This window comes from Panthera onca, chromosome A1 (genome assembly GCF_046562875.1).
Source record: "Panthera onca isolate mPanOnc1 chromosome A1, mPanOnc1 haplotype 2, whole genome shotgun sequence".
Lineage (NCBI taxonomy): Eukaryota > Metazoa > Chordata > Mammalia > Carnivora > Felidae > Panthera > Panthera onca.
Window position 1 is genome coordinate 222,634,174 of NC_138339.1, and position 15,922 is coordinate 222,650,095.

A 15,922-nucleotide genomic window follows, 5' to 3' on the forward strand; every position below is an offset into this window, starting at 1 on the left:
GCACCGTGTTCCTCAAACAATTGAAGTCACAGAGCCTTGCAGGTAGCAATCAGAATCATTTCATACAGATAGAAATTATTATGCTGAGCAGAAAGCCATAGTAAAAGCACTCATACATAATAGAAATCAACCATAGAAGCACAATAAAAAGCAAATATTTGTCTAAAACAGTAAGAAGAAAAGATTAATTTAGAATTTTATCATTCTTTGGAGTCATTTGTGTTTTTCTTGTATATAAATGCATGTTTATATGTACATGAATATATAGACACATGTGTATATACACCTTTAACACATGTATATATATATGTATATGTATATATATATATATACATATATTATAACTGTTCAGTTATTAACTGATATTCATGTTCTTGTCATCAACAATATCAGCAAAAACCAGAGTAATGAGCATTATAAAAATGAGTACCTAATAAGTGGTCTGGGGGTTGTCAGAAGCTGAACAATCCGCTCCAGACTTTGTTCACCATACATCTGAAAAGGAACAAGTCTCTTTTCAATGCACATGACATATTTTCATACTAAAAATGTGTTCGTTAAATAATATTTTTTTTGTCTTCCCAGAACCAAAAGAAGATAGTGTAAGTTGTCAATTCTCAAGTCATTGCTACGTCTTCCTTATTCAATGTCTATAATAAAAAGATGACTCTGCCCAAAAGGAAGAGAGAAAATACATAAGGGGGAAAGAAATAGCTGTGAGAAGGGAGTGCTGTCCAGTGGGACCTAATTTTAAGGGAAAGGTCACAGTATCACAGGTAGAGTTTTCTAGTATAGATTTCAAAACATCTGTATTTTACTTCAGCTTTAATTCTGGGGGGAGTAAACCACTTCTTGGAGTCTCACTTGCCTCATCTGTAAAATATGGTAAGTAATGATCTGTTAAGTTTCTTTGAAAATGCCAAAGAGCTGGGCACCAGGGTGGTTCAGTCGCTTAAGCGGCTGACTCTTGATTTTGGCTCAGGACACGATCTCACGGTTCATGAGGTCGAGCCCGGCATTGGCCTCTGGGCTCTGACAGTGCAGAGCCTGCTTGGGATTCTCTCTCTCTCTCTCTCTCTCCCTCTGCCCCTACCCACCTGCACGGGCTCGCTCTCTCAAAATAAAATAAACAGTTAAAAAAAAAATAAGAAAATGCCAAAGAGCAATGCACATTTAGTTTCATATGTAATATGACAGTTGTTAAAATAAAATTCTTCTGGCCGTGGCATCCTCACGAGACATACCTGTGATGAAGACTGGCCCCTTGGAGCCATCACTAAAACTGTGGTCAGCTTCCGGGAGCGTTGGTTCCATGGAAATGGCTGCTCTGTCCTCCCTTCCCTCATGAGTCTGAGTCAGGCAGTCATCAGTTAGAAAGGAAGTGACCCACACCGATGGTGCCACCACCTCAGCAGCTGCTCCAGGTTACATACTTGACGAATGACGCACACTGCTCGGAACTCTGGAAATGAGAGCAAATGGCCCTTATCTCCTCGATGGCCAAATAAAGGGGCGGTGATAGCAGGTAATAATAATTCTGATATGCAAACCATAGCTATGACTTATTGACTATTTAACAAGTTTCAAGCACTGGGCTGAGTTCTTCACATTGATTTTTTTTTTTCCGTTTAATGTTCACAAAAAAATTTATGAGGAAGCGCTTATTATTATTCTTATTTTATATATAAAGAAACGGAGGTACAAGATTATGTAACCAGAGAGTAAGCTCTGGAGGCAAAATAAGAGAGTTCCAAAAACGAGTATGAAATTATCCACTAACTATGAAAGATTAATGTTTCTATCTGGCATTCGGGGGAAGAAAGTAAAGAGACAGGAGAAAAGAACCAAAAGGAGAGAATATTACAGAGGCTCCACTATATTTAAAGTGTTAAAGAAATGTCAGCCTCAAACGGACAAGGGAAGAAGGGTCAGCTCTTGTAACATATCATTGTGAGTTCTCATCCACGCCTAGGTTTTCTTGGACGGACCCAATTACTAAGTCTTTGACATTGGGGAACATGTCTGGTTTTTGTTTTTGTTTTTGTTTTTAAGTTTTTTACTTATTAGAGAGAGAGAGAGAGACAGAGAGAACAAGCAGGGAGGGGCAGAGAGAAGGAAAGACAGAATCCCAAGCAGGCTCCGCGCTATCAGCACAGAGCCTGATGCAGAGCTTGAACTCACAAACTGTGAGATGGTGACCTGAGTGGAGATCAAGAGTTAGATACTTAACCAACTGTGTCACCCAGGCCCTCCATGTCTAACCCACTATGATACTAGGCACATAAATCAACTGGAGATGAATGAAGTACATTTGCAACTTGAACCCCACTTACCTTGTACGGTAGGAGAGCAAGTTCAGCCCAAAGATCCTATAGGGTGTTTACAGCCCCTGGAGATTGTCCCTTGAGGAAACAACATTGAAATTACCCTTTCTCAAATAGGTCTATGTTAGGAGCAGACTCTAGGTGAAAAGTTAGTATGAGCAAAAACTAAGGAGGGCCCTAAGGAAGATCTCAGGGTTTGTGAGATCGAGCCCTGTGTCAGACTCTGAGCTGACAGAGTGGAGCCTGCTTAGGATTCTTTCTCTCCCCGGCTCTCTCTGCCCTTCTCCACTGGCGCTCTCTCTCTCTCTCTTAAAAATAAATAGACATGAAAAATGTAAAACTAACTAAATAAATATACAAATAAATACATAAATCTTTATTTTGCTGGTTCACGTTGACACCTGTGATTGTAGGACCTCCACGGTCCTCTACTTATCGATGGGGAATCCCCAAAATTTGTTCTCACCAATGTTCATTTGGGCTCCTCTGTGGGATGAACCACAGTTGTGTCTCCTGTCCCATCCAAGCCTTCTTTAGGACCACCTGTTGCCCGTGCCTCAATTCCCTAAAGCTGCATTGCTGAAGCTTCTCATCCTCGCCTCTGATCTCCACTGTGGAGCTGTTTCCCACTGAGTCTCTGAGGGCCACTGCTGTGACCGCCACCATCCATCACAGCCTCGCCCTCAGGAGCCTCTTTCAGTGCACCCCACCTGCGATGGCTGAATGTTGGTGTCTTATCCAGGTTGAAATCCTAGTCCCCATTGTGATAGGATGTGGAGGTGGGACTCTGGGGAGGTAATTAGGTCATGAGGATGGAATCCCATAATGGGATTAATGTGCTTATAAAAAGAGACACAAGACAGCTTCCCCTCTCCCTCTCCGCCATGTTAGGGCATAACAAGGAAGAGAGCTCTCCCCAGGAACTGAATCTGCCCGCGCCTTCATCTTGGACTTCTAGCATCTAGAACGGTGAAAACAAATCTCTGTTGTTTAGCCACCCAGTCTGTGGTACTCCTGTTACCTTCGCCAGAACAGACTAAGACACTGTCTTTGCTGCTTCTGCCCAGGTACAGCTGGCACATCAGAGCCATGTTCTCTGGGATCGTTAAAGGAAGCCACACAGAAGATCAGTGCCGGAGTGGGGAATCGCCTCTCTCCCTCGAGGAGGCCGTTTTGGTACATGAACGCAAAACTTTCATAGCAAAATTCCTCTGGTGGCTAGGGGTGGGGTAGGCGGGGAATGGACAGACACACGGACTGGTTTCACGCTGTGACTCGTGACTGCATAATCAGTTCTGTCATACAAACGTCCACCAGGCTACATTCAGCAACCTGAGATTTCTCGAAGAGTAGAAATGCATGCCTACTGGGGTCTCATAGCCATCACTAGTGTGTTTTGCTGGTTGATCTTCATTTCACCAAATCGCCATTTCCGTTTTAATGGAGAGAGGATTCCAATCCTGAGTTTTTTGGAATTCTTATCCAACCACCTTACAAGCCCCAAAGTCATCGGCCACTGGGGGTGGGATGATGAGAGGTGCGGGCATCAGGGCCAAGACACATACCTAGAGTCTGGTGGAAGGAAATGCTCTCTTCTGTCACAGACAGACAGCGGCAAGGCCCGCGGGGGCTCCCCAGAGGTTATCGTCTGCAACTTCTCAAAGAACAAAAGGCACAAGACATCCTTCCTCTGGGTGGCAGGAGGGGCTGGGTAGGAAGCAGAGGCAATGGAACGCTCGGCAGGCTTCCTGTCGGGAGCCAGAAACCACTGGCCTTGGAACGCTGTAAGACCCTGTCACTTGGGCCGGGGTGGTGGGGGGTGGGGGTGGGGGGGCCAGGGGCATTAAAGTGACCTGGACGGAATTCTCCAACCTCCTCGACACATAATACTGCCCGCCTCAGACAGTTGTTTGGAAGGCTAGGACGGGACAGTGGACACCAGCCCTGGTACTGTGCTTACCACGCACACCCTCCCTTCCTGCACTAAGCCTGTTTTAAAAGGACCTGCCTTGGGGAGGAGATACCAGGGCAGCAAAGGCATTGGGCCGGCCCTCCACTAAGTCCTCAGGAGGGGGGAGCAGGAGCGTGTGGAAATCTGGGGATGAGCGAGCGGTAGAGGCAGGTCTGCTTGGGCGGAAACACACGGGATCTGCCAGGGTGGCTGCAGGGAAGATGGGGGGAAGAGCTGAGCACACAGAGTTGGCTGGTCTCTGAGAAGGCCGGGTGCGACCGTACACCCTCCCGGGGAAAGTCCCGGATGTGTAGACACCACACCTCAGGTCTCTATTTACATGCTATCTAATTCTTTCTTTCACTTCCTCCTTCTTCTTTTGCTTAACCATGTATCCTTTCTACCCTTGTCAAAGGATGAGTTAGAAAGAATTAAGGCATGGGGGCATCTGGGTGGCTCAGTCTAGTTAAGCGTCTGACTTCGGCTCAGGTCACGATCTCCCGGTTCATGAGTTCAAGCGCCGCATTGGGCTCTGTGCTGACAGCTCAGAGCCTGGAGCCTGCTTCCGATTCTGTGTCTCCCTCTCCCTCTGCCCCTACCCCCTCAACTCATGCTCTGTCTGTCTGTCTCTCTGTCTCTCTCTCAAAAAAAAAAAAAGAATTGAGGCACGGCAAAACTCCAACCAACCTACTGGTCTAAAGGCTAGCTACTCTGTTAAAAAGGTTAACTGAGTCAAGAAGGTCACACGGTGGCCATTTTTAAAGGTGTTATTTATAAATTTCCTTCATCAATGTTTTCTCTCTCTCTTTACAGGAAAAACACAAAACAAAAACGAAGGATGGTTTTATTCCTTCCCACACAAAGCATCTGTAGCAAAGCAAAAGTAGGATTTTAAGTGACAGATTCACCCTGGGGGTCTCTCTAGAATATTTGGTTTTTGTGAACAAAACCCACTGAAGGTAAAGCACATGAAGGCTTAGATACACAAAAATTTCCAGCATCAAGGAAAAGGCACAGGCTCCTGTTATCTGTGCTTATTTGTGGTATTATATAATTTATTGTACTTTTCATAAATGTGCCGGCCTTGCGAACTGTCTTCATTTCACTACAGAAGCTGCAATGAGTCATTTGCTATCTTGGCGCAGGATTTTCTTTTCGGTTCTCATATTTATGAATTTGTCCTCCTGGAAAATATCAAGGTCAATTTCTCCCATTTGTGGCAAAATGCAGAAGGTTTAACCGAAGGTGATGTTGATTATGCATGCATCCAAATATAGATCTGAGTCTTAAATATTTATTTAAAAATTGAAAACACTTAGATGGGAACACATACAAAGGCACAAAGTAAACAAAACAAAACAAAAAAGTGAAACGAGATTTAAAATACATTTTCTTAACTCACAGTGTCACGCTGTATCAAGCAGGAAGAGCCAGTCTCTGCGATGACTGGTTTTTGGCTAATAACACAGTCTAAAATGAAAATATGAAGGTAACACGCGATAGCTAATGATTTAAGTTTTCAAATAGGGGTTTTTATTTAGTTGACATTTTGTTTTTCGGGGGACCTACTTTTATATTTTTAGAGAAAATAAATAGCTAACCCAACCCTAAAGCTATTTGGAAATGAAACAAAATATCAGGAGGGACTTAGGACTACGGACGATTTCCTACACCCCTTTTATACAGTCAGGTTATAGCTCTGGAGTTGCAACAATTTCCTGAGCACAGCAAGGAAACCAGTAGGCAAACATCGGTGAATGATATTTACCAATCATCTTGTTGATTTTACAAAAACATGTAGAGGGAGACCATCTTTAGGTTGGAAATCAGATTTGATAAAACCTAAAAAATAGGGATCAACAATAGCGACTGAGGTGTAATAACAAAGGTGCCGTGGAGCAGCGACAAAGCACTAACTTGGATGCGAGAAGGAGATGGAAAACGCCGTGAGTATGCGGAGGAAAACTGAATTGCAATTCAGCAAAGCGCAAAATAAAGACAGCCCAGAACACGTAAGGACTCAGAAGATTTAATACCCATGCATCCTTTCACAGAGAATAGTGTCCACCAAAACAAGGAAATAAATCAAGACATAGATTAGGGAAGCAGTGGCTCCAACAATAGAGCTGGGAAGGGAAATCCTTGGATGACCACTGGGTCCCTGGGGATCAATGAATCCACATTACAGAAGGCAGAGGCCACCAGGAGTGAGGTTTCCAGGAAAAAAAAAAAAAGAAAGCTGATGGATCATCTAGCTTAGTGAATATTTTTCTTTTTTTAGATTTGACTCTTTCTGGGGGCAATTTTATTTTTTATGGTAAAATACACATAACATTAAAATGTGACATTTTGGCCGTTTCCAAGCGTACATTTCTGTGGCGTTGAGTACATTCACATTCTGGGGCAACCATCAGTCACCATCCATCTCTGTAACTTTTCAGCTTCTCCAACTGAAACTCTCTACCCATGAAACAGTAACTTCCCATTCGCCCTCCCTTCAACCCAAGGTAACCAGCAAAGTAGTTTCTGTCTCTCTGGGGTCGACTGCTCCAGGGCAAACCTATAAGTGGAACCCCGTATTTGTCCTTCTGTGACTGGCTTCTTTCACTAGGCGTAATGTCTTCAAGATTCTTCCATGTTGTAGCATGTGTTAGAATTTTTTTTTTCCTCTTTAAGGCTGAATAATATTTTGTCGTATGTGGAGATCACATTTCGTTGATCTCTGGGTGGCTTCCCCTTTGGCTATTGTACATAATCACCTGATTGTACAGATTTTCTTTCTTTTGCATATATACTAGGTGGAATTGTCGGACCACATGGTAATTCTATGTTTAGTTTTTCAAAGAATCACCATAATTTTCCCAACAGATCCACCTTATCCCCTTCCACCAGCAATGCACAAGGGTTCCACCTGCTCAACAAGTTTACCAGCACTTACCTTCTGTTTTCTGAGGAATGGCCAATCTAATGGGTATGAAGTTGTATTTCATTGCGATTTTGATTTGCATTTACCTAATAATTAGTGATGTTGACTATGTTTTTGTGTGCCTATTGGCCATTTTCATGTCTTCTTTGGGGTGATATCCATTTAAGCCCGAAGTGCAGTTTTCAATTGTTTTGTTGTTGAGTTGTGAAAATTTTTATGTATCCTGGATAACAATCATTTATCAGACACGATTTGCAAATATTTTCTCCCATTCTGTGGGTTCCCTGATGTCTTCTGGTGCACAAAATTTTAATTCTAAGAAGTCCAACTTATTTTTTTATTTTGCTGTCCGGTTTTTGGCATGATATCCAAGAAATCCTTGCCAAATCCAAAGACACAAAGCTTTTCTTCCATGTTTTCTATGAGTTTTATGCTTTTAGGTCTTGTATTTAAACCCATTTGCAGTTAATTTTTATGTATGGTATAAAGTAAGTGTCTAACTTCATTCATTTGTAGGTGTAGGTATACAGTTTTCCCAACACCACTTGTTGAAAACACTGTCTTTTTGCTATTGAATGACTTTTTCATCCTTGTTGAAAATCATTGGACCCTACATGTCAGGATTTACTTCTGGGCTCTCTATTCTATTCCATCGGTCCATTTGTCTATCATTATGACAGTTTTATGCTATTTTTATTGCTGTAGCATTATAGTAAATTTTGAAATCAGGAAGTGTGACACCTCCAACTTTGTTCTTTTTCAAGATTGTTTGACTATTTGGGGGTCCCTTGAGATTTCATATGAATTCTAGAATAGATTTTTCTATATTTGCAAAAAGCATCCTGGGGATTTTGGTAGGGATTGGAGATTGCTTGGGGTCGTAATAATATCTTAACAATATTGCCTTCCAATCCATGAACACAGGATGCCTTTCCATTTAGTGATGTCTCTAATTTCTTTCAGCAATGTTTTGTAGTTTTCAGTGTACAAGTCTTTTGCCTCTTTTGGCTAAGTTTATTCTCAAGTAATTTATTCTTTTTGATGCTATTTTAAATGGAATTGTATTTCTTAAATTTCTTACTGAGATTATTCATTGTTAGTATATACAAATGCAACTGATTATCACATTTTCATTTTGCATCCAGAAACTTTGATAAATTTGTTTATTAGTTCTAACAACTTTTTGTGGACTCTTCTCTTTCTTTACGGTTTTACGTCTTTATCTTGCTTTGATATCAAGATAACGATGGCGTCAGAAAATGAAATAGGAATCGTTCCCTCCTCTCCAATTATTTGAAAGAGTTTGCGAAGGACTGGTATTAATTCTTGAAATATTTGGTAGAACTCATTAGTGAAGCCATCTGGTCCTAGGGTTTTCATTTAGGTGAGGTTTTTGATTACCGATTCAATCTACTTACCAGTTTAGGTCTACTCAAAATTTCTGTTTCTTCACAATTCAGTCTCGGTAGATTGTATTTTTCTACGAATTTTCAATTTCATAAAGGTTATTCAATTTGTTGGCATACAGTTGTTCATAATATTTGTAATTCTTTTTACTTTTCTAAACTCTATAGTAATATCCCCTTTCATTTCTGACTTTAATTATTTAAGCCTTCTCTATTTTTCTCTTAGGCAGTCTAGCAAAAAGACTGCCATTTTTGTCAATCTTTTCAAAGAACTAACTCTTGGTTTCATTGATTTTTCTCTTCTGTTTTCCTGCTGTTTTATTTGTCTCTGCTTTAATTTCTACGACTTCCTTCTTTCTATGAGCTTTGGAATTAGTTTACTCTTCTTTTTCTAGTTCCTTAAGGTATAAAGTTAGGTTCCTGACTTGAGACTTTCTTCTTCTTTAATGTATTTACAGCTACAGATTTTCCCTTTAGAGTTGCTTTTGCTGCAGCCCATAACTTTTTGGTATCCTGTTTTGCATTTTTATTTGTCTCAAGATATTTTCTTATCCCCTTTGTAATTTCTTCTTTGACCCATTTATTGTTTAAAGGTGTGTTGTTTGATTTCCATATGTTGATGAATTTTTTAGTTTTTCTTCTGCTGTTGATTTCTAGTTTCATTCTATCATGATCAGAAAAGATACGGCGCCTGGGTAGCTCAGTCCATTGAGCGTCTGACTTGTGATTTTGGCTCAGGTCACGATCCCAGGGTTATGGGATTGAGCCTCATGTGGGGCTCTGTGCTGAGAGTGGAGCCTGCTTGGGATTCTCTCCCTCTTTCTCTCTCTCTCTCTCTCTCTGCCCTTCTTCCCCCCACCCCGAAATAAAAAAAAAAGAAAGAAAAGAAAAGATACTTGGTATGATTTCAATCTTTTACATTTCTTGAGTTATTTTGTAGTCCACAATATTGTCTATCCTGGAAAATAATCCTTGTGCAATTGAAAAAAAATATGTGCATTCTGTTGTCATTGGGTGGAATGTTCTGTACATTTCTATTAGGTCTAATTGGTCTCCATGATGAGTCATTTTTCTCTTACTGCTTTCAAGACTCTCTCTGTCTCTGGCTTTTGACAGTTTGATTATGTCTCCATTTGGGTCTCTTTGGGTTTATCCTCCGTGAATTTCACTGAGATTCTTGGATTAGTATATCTATGTCTTTTCTCTAACTTGAGAAGTTTTCAGCCACTGATTTTTAAAATAATCTCTTTGTCCCTTTCTCTCTCATTCTCTCTCTCTCTCTCTCTCTCCTTCTGTGGTTCCTATATGTATATATTCATCTTTTTTTATGGTATTTTGTAAGTCCTTTGGGCTCTGTTCACTTTTCTTCATTCTTTTTCCCCTTACTCCTGAGATTTGATTATTTCAAATGACTTGTCTTCTTCACATTTGATGACTCATACTTATGCCTGTTTGTCTTTGTACCAGCCTAGTGAATTTTCCAATTCAGTTATTGTATTTTTCAGCTCCAGAATCTGTTTTTTTTAATAATGTCTATCTTTTTGTCCATATTCTCACTTCATTTATATATTGTTTTCCTAATTTCCTTTAGTTCCTTGAACATACTTAAGATAGCTGTTAAGTCTGAACCATGTACTTCTCAAAAAACTGCTTTTGGAAATTGTGTCCTTTTGAATGGGTCATGTCTCCCTGTTTCTTAGCATGCCTGTGAGCTTTTGTTGAAAATTAGGCATTTGCAAAACCAGCTACCTTTCCCAGTCTTTGCAGACTTTGTCATGGGAGACCTTTACTGATTTGCAGCCCCTGAGCCTTGATATCAGTGTAGGGCGATAGCTTCAGTCCTTCAGGCCTTTTCTAAGCATGCATCCTGTCTGGATCTGTGTGTGTATTCTTTTTTTCCTGTTATATAAACTCTACTAAATAAATCAAATAACGATCTATAGTCTTTTAATTCACTTAAAGATGCACTTATTAGGATCCTAATATATATATGTTAGGCTACATGTGCATGTTAGATGCCCAGACCCTTTCATTAAAAATAATGTATGACTAAGGCTTTGGTTGTCAACTCTTAGAGTTTTTTAAAAATACCAGTTTGAGCCCCATCCAAATCAATTTAGTATCTCTGGAAGTTAATATTGTTTTCAAAGCTCACTGGATGATTCTAATGTGCAGCTACGATTGGAAACCATTGGGTTAAGAAGGCAGGATATAAATAACAGAAGCCCAAAGTAGAAGTGTGCACAGAGGGTCACTATTGCTTGGTAGTAGCAGATGGGCCAGGTTAGACTCTTGGCACTGGTAACTAGCTATATGATCTTGTATAATGTGCTTATCCTCTCTCATCTTCAATTTCCTTACACTGGAAATTAAACTTCCGTAAATTGGGTTAATAACGGTCCCATCGTGATAGAGTTGTTCCGAGGATTAAATGAAGTAAGGCATGGAAAACACAACTCCTGGCACCTGGTAAAAGTTCACTAAATTATTAGAGCAGTATTAATTGCACTGCGGAATATCACCAGATAAGTATGAATGAAGCAAGTCTTGCAGGATGGAAGGTAGGGTGGAAACATTTCATTTGAAGGTTGGAGGAAGATAAGATTAATTTGAAGGCAGTTACAACTCTACTGCCCCCGACATAAATCGGCTCAACACAGTTCAGGAGTGTGAGTCAATAGAATGTTTTTGTTTTCGTGTTTGTTTCCTTAATCCTTGATGGAGAAAAGGACCCAACCTAGTAGATTTGGCTGAACAGAAAGGGTTTTTGGCTACTGTTGATGGATTCTGAAAGGGTTTATTGATCTCTAACACTAGACCTTTCATGTCTTGAGAAAAGGGCTCCCCTGAAACGATGACAAGCCAGGCTGGCTATACTGCATAAACAGTCCAGTTTACTATTAGTATATAAACATTGCTTTGGCATTAATATAGAAAATATGAATCAGAGGGTCCTATTCATAAATAAAATATTTGGATAAGAAGTGAAGCCACCACAGCGTTAATTTGTCTGTAAAGTCAAAAAGAAACAAGAAGAATAAATAGAAAAGTTAGTGTCAGCATCAGGCAATACTTCGGATATATGGCAATTACCTGGTTAATTTAGTCAGTGTGGAAAAACTCAGAACTCTTCCAAGTTGGCTATTCATGTTGACTGAAGTATTCAGACAATTAACAAATCTCTGCTTTGTGTTAGGTAGAAGGAAGGTTAATGTTCAAAATGTGTAACAAAATGGTAGAGTACAAAACTCAACAATCAGAACAAATACTTGCCCCATCGGATCCGATGTGATCTGTAAATATGTGTTTCATCTGTACCTGCATGTACTCACTAACTGTCAGCTGTGGGGTAAGACCATCTCTTGTCTCTTTTTTCCTACCACTCCTCCATGAAAATTGATTCTTCAAGATGTTTTACCTAAAATTTTAGTGATCCCAGCTGCCTCTCTGCACTCATCAGTTTAACCACTTAGCAACAACAAAAATTTCTCCATTTTTTGTTGCAGAGATATCTAAGAGATGAAGAAAGAATTTTTAAAAGTATTACTGTTAATGCACTGGTCTTTTCAAAATAGATCATTTAAAATACCATTGGAGTTGTACAAAAACAGCAGAGTAAAACAACAAGGAGAAGAAACAAAAATGAAAGCTCCATCGATGGCAAACCAGGAAGTATATCTAATCATGAATATAGTACATAAGAAAAGCTGACAACAGCAGTAAAGATAAAGATACCAAGAAGAAATGCTCATAGCTGCAGATGTCAGAGAATCAACAGAGTAGTGTTCTCTGGGGTTTGTCCCTTAGAGGGTCAAAACCAACCATCTCTTGTTTGAAACAAGAAGCATAGATACTCTTGGAAGCTTCAGGAAGCTTGGAAGTTAACACGGAATGAGGAATCACAGAGACAAGCCACTTTGCAAGAAACAGTCTGTCAGTGAGACTAGGAAGCAGATCCTGAGTTCAGTTGATAGAGAGATATAAGATTTTAGTAACTCATTCACAAACACACCCAACCCCAGATATTAAGAATTCCTACTAGCCTGAAACATGGCACTGATTTTCTTTCACATAAACTTATTACAAATAGCTGCTCCAGAAAGAATTTATCTTCCTCAAATATACCATAAAGGGGTTAAGGGATTAAATAGAAATTTAACATGTACAGAAAGCACTTACATTTAACAAATGAGAATTTTAACTAAATACATTGCTGCGAAATTTTTAAATCTTCAAGAAGCAACCACTTCTCTAAACCAAGAGCACAGAGCAGAAATGTGAGAGCTCAGAGAAGGACTAAAGTTCCTAAAGAAGGGAAAACTTAATAGAAATGGAAAATGTTTATTGATATAAAATTTTTTTAACTTTCCAGAATTAAGTGAAGATTTGATTCCACAAATTAAGGTGATATATGCCCCATGAAAAACTGATGTAGAAGAATCCATGTTGAGACAGCCTAGTAAAATTATTGATTTCAGAAATAAAATATCCAGTCACCTATAGTAGAGGGAAAAAACTCATGCTGCCCTCAGATGATTTTGTTACTGTATTCACTGCTTAAGGACAGTCAGCAAGGTCTACGAAGTCCTCAATGAAAGACAGTGACCTATGAATTTAATCCTTAGAAAGAGGAGCCTAGTCCTAGTTTATTCAGGGTGACCTTAGTTTTTCCACAGTAAATCTTACATTCCAGGAAGCTTCTAAGGCAAAACCTTCATTTTAAGTGTCCAGGCAATACTTATTACAATGCTATGTATTAGGCAACAATGGGAAAATCTATTAGTTTCAACATGTAGAAATAATACAGAGAACATTCTCTGAATACAAGAAATAAATCTAGAAGTTAATACAAACACTAAACAATGGAAAAATCTCTGCCACTTGCCAGTTAGAAAGGGAAAGTCAAGGGGCGCCTGGGTGGCTCAGTCGGTTAAGCATCTGACTTCGGCTCAGGTCATGATCTCGCGGTCCGTGGGTTCGAGCCCCGCATCGGGCTCTGTGCTGACTGCTCAGAGCCTGGAGCCTGTTTCAGATTCTGTGTCTCCTTCTTTCTCTGACCCTCCCCCGTTCATGCTCTCTCTCTCTCTCTCTGTCTCAAAAATAAATAAAAAAAACGTTAAAAAAAAAAAATTAAAAAAAAAAAAAAAAAAAGAAAGGGAAAGTCAAAATGTGAATCGCAGACTATTTAGAAAATAAAGACAGAAAACCTATTACTTACTCATAGGTAAAATAGGATAAATTTTTAAATAATAATTTAACAACTCTCATAAACATAGATGCAAAAACACTTAATAAAATATTAGTGAATGGCGTTTTATAATATATACATCAGAACCAAAGTAGAATTTATCTCAGGATTGTAAAATTGGCTTAAGATTTAAAAATCAACCCATGTGAGCTCATTTGAAAGTGCAGGGGTGCCTGGGTGGCTCAGTCAGTTAAGTGTCCAAGTTGGTTTCGGCTCAGGTCATGTTCTGGCAGTTCAGTTTGTGAGATTGAGCCCCAGTTTGGGCTCTGTGCCCTCCTCTGCTCACAAGGGCACACACACTTGTGCATGTGCTCTCTCTCTTTCTCAAAAATAAATAAATAAACATTTAAAAAACAAAATAAAAGTGCAAAATTCACTGGACAAAATTCAACACCCATGCAAGATTAAACCAATAAACAAAATGGCTCTTAGCAAACTAAGACCTGAAGAAGTTAACTTCCTTAATTGCTCAGTCTGATAAAGGATATTCATCAAAAACCCACAGCTAACGTCACACCTAGTAGGAAATTTCAAAACATTTTTTCCCATAATATTGAGAACAAGGCAAGGATCTCCACTCTCACCATTTTGATTCAATTTTGTACTAGTGGTCCTAAATGTTTACAATACAACAGGCAGACAAAGACATAACACCAGAAAGGAAGAAGAAAAACTAACTGTATTTTCAGGTGGCATTGTTTGCACAGAAAATGCCTAGAAATCTATAAAACTATGACTAAAGCGACAAGATTAAAAATTACTTTTAATCAGAAAATAAGGTAAGATAAAATTCCATTTATAATAACACCAAAGGAAAACTGCATAAAATACTTAGGAACAAATTTACAGAAGGCAAGCAAGGCCTCTACAACAAAAACTACAAAAAAAAAAAAAAAAAATTGCTGAGAGAAGGTAACAGCGGATAAAAGACTTGAACATACGCTTACCATGAAAGATACATAAACGATCAGGAAGTAAACGAAAAGTCCTCAACATTATTAGTCATCAGGGGGTGCAAATTAAAACAAAATGAGGTAACATTACTTCCCACCAAAATAACCAAAATTAAAAACACTGACCACAGCAAATGTTAGTAAGGAAGGATGTAGAACTGAACTTTTCATATTTTATTGGTGAGAATTTGGTAAATCTACTTTGGAAGAATTTCTGACACTGTCTTGTACTACTAAGCAAGTGCCTACGTTATGACCCAAGAATCCCATTCCTAAGTATTGACTTAGGAAAAAAGAGAACTCACATCCACAGAAAGACTTAGACTACAGTTTTCAGGGTAGCTTTATTCACAACAGCCCCCCACCAGGAAAAGCTCAGGTGTCTGGTGAAAATGGGATATTTATACAATGGGGTACTACTAATCAATAGCAAGGGGAAAACTACTGACACGTGAGCTGATACAGATAAATCTCAAAGACATGCTGAGTAAAAGAAACCATATACAAAAGCATGTATACCCTATGATCACATTTGTATCAAGTTCTGAAATAGGCAAAACTAGTCTATGCTGTGAAAAAAAAAAATCAGAAGAGCATTTGTCTCTGGAAGGGGTGGAAGATGGGGATTAACGTGGAGAGGTAGGAGAGGAAATGCTGGGGCTATGTTAATGTTCTATAACTTGATACGTTTCAGTCACACATTTGCATACATTTGTCTAACCCCAGCAAATGTACACTTAAGATTTTTGCATTTCGTTGTATGTAAACCTATACCAAAAGGAAAAATTGTAGCAAATATTTAACTATTTTATATATGTATGTGAAATAAAGGAAGTGAATTGATCCCTGCGATTTACTTTGAAGTGAGGCAACAAAGTCAGATAGATAGCTGGACAGATTGACAGATAAATACAGTATTATATTATCAAATGAACATAGTAAAATGTTAGTGGTAGAATCTACAAAATGAATAAATCCATGTGTTCCCCGTAAAACGATTTCAACTTTGTTTTGTTTAAAATTTTTCACAGTAAAACGTTAAAAAGAAATTATCTCAAGAAGCTAGAAAGTATATGGCAAAAGTAAAACAATCAGATTTGGTAAGTAGGAAAAT

The 15,922-nt window shown here is 39.1% G+C and overlaps 1 protein-coding gene across 2 annotated transcripts in view; it reads right to left on the reverse strand.

Annotated features, from left to right (window-relative positions):
- Positions 1-1,153: 1,153 nt before the first annotated feature.
- Positions 1,154-15,922, reverse strand: part of COG6 (component of oligomeric golgi complex 6) — a 131,117-nt gene continuing 116,348 nt past the window's right edge. The window contains exons 19-20 of one of the 2 annotated variants that reach the window (XM_078434087.1): positions 2,334-2,402; positions 1,154-1,462 (exon numbers count right to left, since the gene is read on the reverse strand). In XM_078434087.1, the coding sequence (XP_078290213.1) occupies positions 2,381-2,402 (22 nt within the window). In that variant the 3' untranslated portion in view covers positions 1,154-1,462; positions 2,334-2,380. The remainder of the gene's footprint in view (positions 1,463-2,333; positions 2,403-15,922) is intronic. The other variant, XM_078434085.2, reaches the window with a different exon arrangement.